Consider the following 6,387-nt stretch of genomic DNA (forward strand, 5'->3'; position numbering starts at 1 on the left):
TTTAAATAATAACCTTGGTTTTGTGAATTTCTGATATCTGAGTATTCTTTCTATTAAGTATCTATAGCCAGTGCAGTTCCATGTGTTAGGTTGGCAATTGACATGTGTTTACAACTTTGCAGTTATGAATTGCCAACAAAACCTAGCTAGAATAGGGCTTTGGTGATTGATCAATTGGAATAAATTTACTGAAGAATTCTAGCAAAACAACTTAGTTTATGAAACTCTTGTATTCTTCTTCATATGAGACCAATGAAAAGATGAACTACAGACAAAGTTGGGTATGCATTTTCTGAGGAAGAGTTGTATTACTAATTGTTCTTATATATTGTTTGATTGGTTTAGATTCTGGTGTCTATCAAAATCAACTAACTTGATCAATTAGAGAATGGGTTGGATGGTAGTAATATTTATTTAGATTCTATGGTACAGAATCATGGTTTGAGCATACTGACACCAAGAAATGCTGTACAAATTGATGGAAACATTCACATGCAGACCACAGAACCGACAAACCGCTCATAGTGTCTGCTTTAATATTACTTTCAATTCTTGTTGCAACTTCTTATGGCTACATGGTGATTCTACTAGTACCAAAATCACTTTTATATACCTTGGAAATGATCAATTTCACTAGGCTAAGCATTTAGACTATAGCTACTGCTCTTATTTATAATTTTTAATAAAACCTTTTCTCTACTCAATAGTTTGGACTCAGTTACCGTGTATAAGTTCTACTTAGGCCGGGTTCTCTGCTCCATAAAACTTTTAACTTTGGATGAAGGTTGAGGTTCGGAGGCTTCGGGTGTTATGCCAGGGCCGAAGGTAATAAGGTAATTTTTTAGTGTTTGAAACCTATTAGTCTGTTTTGTAAATAAGAAAAGAGCACACGTCAAAGGCCTCCGGGTGTTATCGCAAGGGTGGAGGTTTTGATTGCCAAGTTAGTTGAATGCTTAATGAAGAGTTGAATCAAACAAAAAATGAGGGCTTAGAGCTTAGTCCTTGATAGTCAAGAACAGTTCTTGGGATTTTGAATATATGCTTACCTTGAGGTGAATGCTCCCTTTTATAGCTAACCTTGCCTTAGAAATAGTTGGAAAGTTGATGATGTGCATCCAAGATTCGATTTGATCGATTCTGAATATAAAACATGTACTTTATGGTATGTATGTAAAATTTTCCATAAAACCCCGTAGTTGAGAAATTATGAAACTGTAGGCTCTCCATGGTTTGACCAGTGAGTCTCATTTAACTCTCTACTCTGTTTTCATCCTGTGTCCTTACTAACCTCTGACCTGCTAATATTACCTTCCAAAAAAAATATTGTAAACTTAAGAGGTTATGATTTTTTTAGTTTAAATATGAGATAATCTTCAGCCCAATCCAATCCAACCTAATGTGGATGGGATCGGTTCAACATTTTGAGTTGGGCAAGGGTTAAACCTTGACCCAGCCCAACCTGGCCCTACTTACACCTATATTGAAGACCAAAAAAACCTGTAAAGCAGGTACCTAACCCATCTTAGAGGAATAAAGAAGAGTATTGCCAAACAACCATTTGTGTGGTTTCAGTCATTCAGTGTTTTAAAAGCCAACTGGAAAATAGGACCACTTTTTCATTCCAGTGGTGGGTCAGTGATTCAACTGTATAGATTAATTATTAATTATATCAATTAATGACATAATAGGTTATAAATAAAATATAAATAAATTGTAAAAAAACAAAAATTATACAAAAATTAGGGATAAAATTAAGTATAAAAATAAGAATTACTATTGTTAATAAAATTCTAAAAATATGGAATTAAAAGACTTGGTGAGATACCACCTCGTCTGTAGGGCCAAGAAAATTAAACCAAATCACATTAACTGGTTTACTGCATATAAAATTAAGGGTATCTGCTGCATATTAATTAAAAATATGTGATTGCAGTCCCATCACCGACCAAATTAGAAACGTTTCAACTCTGTTCCATCTAGTGATTCACGGATGCTTAAACAATCAGTACCTTCATATTTTAATCTTTGAAGGATTAACATAATCCATGCAAGTTACGTTCCAAAGAGCTCATTAAGTACAGTCTTCAGCTTGATTCTTCCCCAACATCAAGCCAGAAATTTTTCAGCTCCAACCAGCTTTCATGGCTTCATCCCTTCTCAAAACATTTCTACTCCTCTCTGCAATCTTCTGTACAAGATCATGGGCTGTTATCTCATCATCTTCTTCTTCTACTGCTACCTTAGATACTCATTTGGTTTCTATAAAATCTGTCTGCAAATCCACACCATACCCAGATGCCTGCTTCGACTCGTTGAAGCTCTCCATTTCAGTCGATATCAATATCACTCCAAACATCCTTAGCTACCTTCTTCAGACACTGCAGATTGCAATCTCAGAAGCGGGCAAGGTCTTGGATCTCTTCTCCACCATTAATGGAGACTCGGGCATTGTTGAAAAGCAACGAGGAGCCATCAGAGACTGCAAGGAGCTCCACCAAATTACAATCACTTCTCTGCAGAGATCCATGTCCTGGATCCAGTCAGACGATGCCCGTAAGCTATCTGATGCTAGAGCTTTCCTCAGTGCAGCTCTCACCAACAAGAACACCTGTTTGGAGGGTCTTGATTCTGCAACAGGTCCTCTGAAACCAGTCTTAGTCCAGTCCATCATCAGTTCTTACAAACATGTTAGTAATTCACTCTCACTTTTGCCTAAGCCTGCCCCACAGAAAATGAAAGGTGGGTCGAACAGGCGCCTCATGGGCTTCCCGGCTTGGTTGTCCCCGAGAGATCGCCGGATATTGCAGAGCTCCGGCGGAGATTACAATCCAAGCGACATAATTACAGTGGCTAAGGACGGTACCGGAAACTTCACCACCATTACTGCTGCTATTAATTTTGCTCCCAGTTACAAAAGTGACAGAATAATTATATATGTCAGAGAAGGAATTTACAAGGAAAATGTGGACATCCCAAGCTTCAAGACTAACATTGTACTCTTGGGAGATGGTGCAGATAGCACGGTAATTACAGGCAGCAGAAGCATGGGTGATGGTTGGACTACTTTCAGCTCTGCAACTCTTGGTAATGAGCCAAAATTCTTTCCACCCTTCTTTCTCTTTCAAAGTTCCTACCTTTTAATGTGCTTGTTTTAATTTCTTCTGAATGTTTGGGGATGTACTGATTCTTGTCATTTGCTTAACTTTTTCTTTTCTCTCATTTTTTTTTTCATTATTAATTGAATTCTAATTAATGTAAGGGTTTGTGCTTAGGGAAGATAAATAAAAATAAAATAAAATAAAGTAAATTCCTGGTTCATTCAACAAGTTGGACTGCAATTTACATGACTGCACGCGAAAAGTAGTTAGATTACATAATTTAGTTCTTCACACCATTATCAAGATTCAGAAGATGACATGCTAACCCTAAGTGGGTCCATTTTTTTGCTGTCCTGATTGAAGATTGTGTTCATTTTTTTTGGGCTAAGCACACTGTGCTTAAGTTTGATAAACTTGCACCATTTAATTCATTTCAGGTGTCTCCGGAAATGGGTTTCTAGCACGGGACATGGCCTTCATGAACACGGCAGGGCCCGGAAAACAGCAGGCCGTCGCCTTGCGGGTGAATGCCGACTTATCGGCAGTCTACCGGTGCAAGATTGTGGGGTACCAAGACACACTGTATGTTCATTCCTTCAGGCAATTCTATAGGGAGTCCGACATCTATGGGACTGTGGATTTCATCTGTGGAAATGCAGCTGTTGTCTTCCAGGGCTGCAACATGATAGCAAGGCTGCCCATCCCGGGGCAATTCAATGTGATCACAGCTCAGGCCAGAGACAACCCAGATATGGACACTGGGATCTCCATTCAGAACTGTTCAATTCTTGCCTCAGACGACTTATCCTCTAAATCTGGTAGTGTCAAGAGTTACCTGGGGAGGCCATGGACAACATACTCGAGGACTGTGTACATGGAATCCTACATTGACAGCCTCATTGATCCCAGTGGATGGGTTGAGTGGTCTGGTGATCAAGGATTAGATACACTGTATTATGGAGAGTATGAGAATAGTGGGCCAGGTTCAGACACTGATGGACGAGTCACCTGGCCAGGGTACCACATAATGGACTATGAGGATGCAAGGGCTTTCACCGTCTCAGAGTTCATCGCCGGCGACCAGTGGCTGGACTCAACTTCATTTCCTTATGATGATGGGGTTTGATTTTTCTTTTTTTTTTTTTTTATGGATGTGTGCAGTTCTATATATGGAAATTATTTACTGCAAATCTTTGTAACTGCATTTATTTCTCTTTGTGAACTATAACAAAATTTTCATGGTATGAAAGGAAGGAAAATATATATAGATCAAATGTTTCAGTTGGTAAAATTTCGGTCCCACCACAGAAGCAACCAGATAAGACGGGGAAATTTCTTTTGGACACATTACTGGAAAGATTCACATGAGATGCTCTCCTTTCTAGTTAGTACAAATATTCTTCAGATTTATCTCTGAATGAATTCATCTGTCTTTTATGGAGAGGAATCTAGAATGGTTCACTCCATGACATTATTATCATAAATTAATTTTTTGGGTATAATTCTGTCCACTGTTTGTGATACAAAAACACTGGAGAGAAGTCAAAAGGGGGGACAGATTTGTACCATTTACAAAGAATTGCATTAATGTCTGGTGTATTGTTCTTTTCAGAATTGCATCAACAAAAAGGTCCACAATCCACATTGGCTTGAGTTTCCTTGGCATTCTCCTCCAGCATCTTGTGTAACCCCCAACTACAATTTACAAAAGAAGCAACTGGGAAGGAGAGAGTTTCTAATACCATGGGGAAATGTGCTAGTCATCATGATATAGCCATATCATCATTTTCTTCTGGGCCATTGATTTGTTTCAGTCTTAATAACACCCATAGCCCACCCAACCCACCAAGTCATTATCTAAATCCTTTTTGTGACTAAGATCTTTGAATGGGTCAATTCGTATCTGATGTACCTCCATCCAAGTTCGATTTGCTTAGAAAAATGCCATTGGATTGATTTAGGGTTGTTATAGATTAGTTTTGGATTAGGGTTGACTACATCAGGTTGAAGGATTGCTTGGGTTAGGCTTTTGTTTGGAGGCGGAGGTTCTACTTCAATAAGGGATTGTGCTAGGTTTGATCTCAAGGCAACCTCATTGGGCCGGCCCAAATTGAACCCCAGCTTTAGGGTTGAGACTAAAGAGCAAAGGGGATCTAACTTCATTAATCCAAGTTTGATCGTTTATAAACATGGATCATCTGAGTCTGAAATAATCAGATCAAATGTTGGGTTAAATATTGTCAGGTTTTTGGGTGCCTTCAACCACTCTGGATTCACTACAAATAAGATGTTTAACAAGGACCACGAAACATGTACCAACAACTGTTAGTCGTACAAGTAAGTGTGCATTGGTTTGCATGTGTAATTTTTTATGATGATGATAGTAAATAATATGTTTCTAAAATTTTTTACATTTTTTATATTTCTATGTTTACAAAAATTATTCTTATTTATCACACTTATTTTTGTTTAATATGATGGATATACTATATTAGAGATGTGTTTGAATGTTTTCTAAATATTTTTTTTATATTTTTATATGTTTTTTATCTTTATTATTATTATTTTATTATTTAATTATGACATCAAGGGTTGACACATTTGACCATAAAGGTTGAATTGTTGGCTTGTCAACGAAAACGAATACAACTCGCTTTGGTTGGTTTTAAATTTGTATTTTATTTCTATCATCAATAAAATAATTATTCTTTATCACACTTATTTTCTTTAATATGTTAGTAACTTTGATGTTAGACAGACTAACAAGTGTGAGTAGATTATCATTTTACCGTTTGCTATATTTGGCCCATTTTTTAATATTCCAAAACTACCCCTGTTATTATTTGACCCAAAACCCATTTTTCAACTTCCTTGGAATACTTTTGAACAGCGCAATGAGAGCAAAGCGTCTCTCAACAAGTAGAAATCTTATAGGCAGTTGGGCACTTAAGTGCATTTTAGTCATAAAATATGTTTAATAAGGCTGGCTTTCCATTTAGGGGCAGTTTGGTCATGAAAATTGCATTTCTATTGCTGTGGACAACTTTTGCCAATGTACACTAAGGTGCTCTAACGGATGGTGTTTTAGAAAATAAAAACTCAATGACATGCCCTTATGGTGAGTTTAAGAGAAATGCTGGAAAGTCATGGTGAGGTTTAGACACAATTTTCCTTCGATGAAATAATAGGAGTTTTTTTTCTTTTTCTTTTTCTTTTTTGAATGAAAGCCCTTAGGCAGATTCGTTCACTCAACTCAACATTTAGTACAGGTAGAAGAAAACCCGGAGGG

General features: G+C 37.3%; 1 protein-coding gene across 1 annotated transcript; it reads left to right on the plus strand.

The window, feature by feature from the left end:
- The first annotated feature begins 1,943 nt into the window (after window positions 1-1,943).
- On the plus strand, window positions 1,944-4,389 carry LOC104607265 (putative pectinesterase/pectinesterase inhibitor 12). Its single transcript, XM_010272866.3, has 2 exons — window positions 1,944-3,084; window positions 3,536-4,389. The coding sequence occupies exons 1-2, from the start codon at window positions 2,142-2,144 to the stop codon at window positions 4,222-4,224; spliced, it is 1,632 nt and encodes a 543-aa protein (XP_010271168.1). The 5' UTR covers window positions 1,944-2,141; the 3' UTR covers window positions 4,225-4,389.
- Window positions 4,390-6,387: the final 1,998 nt, after the last annotated feature.

This window comes from Nelumbo nucifera, chromosome 4 (assembly GCF_055504915.1).
Source record: "Nelumbo nucifera cultivar China Antique chromosome 4, China Antique-T2T, whole genome shotgun sequence".
Classification (NCBI taxonomy): Eukaryota; Viridiplantae; Streptophyta; class Magnoliopsida; order Proteales; family Nelumbonaceae; genus Nelumbo; species Nelumbo nucifera.

What these genes read in the sequence shown, in the direction of transcription:
- LOC104607265 (XM_010272866.3), top strand. Translation starts at nt 2,142, where the DNA reads ATGGCTTCATCCCTTCTCAAAACATTTCTACTCCTCTCTGCAATCTTC. An exon ending in TTTCAGCTCTGCAACTCTTG is followed by an intron (nt 3,085 to 3,535) that starts GTAATGAGCCAA and finishes AATTCATTTCAG; the next exon opens with GTGTCTCCGGAAATGGGTTT.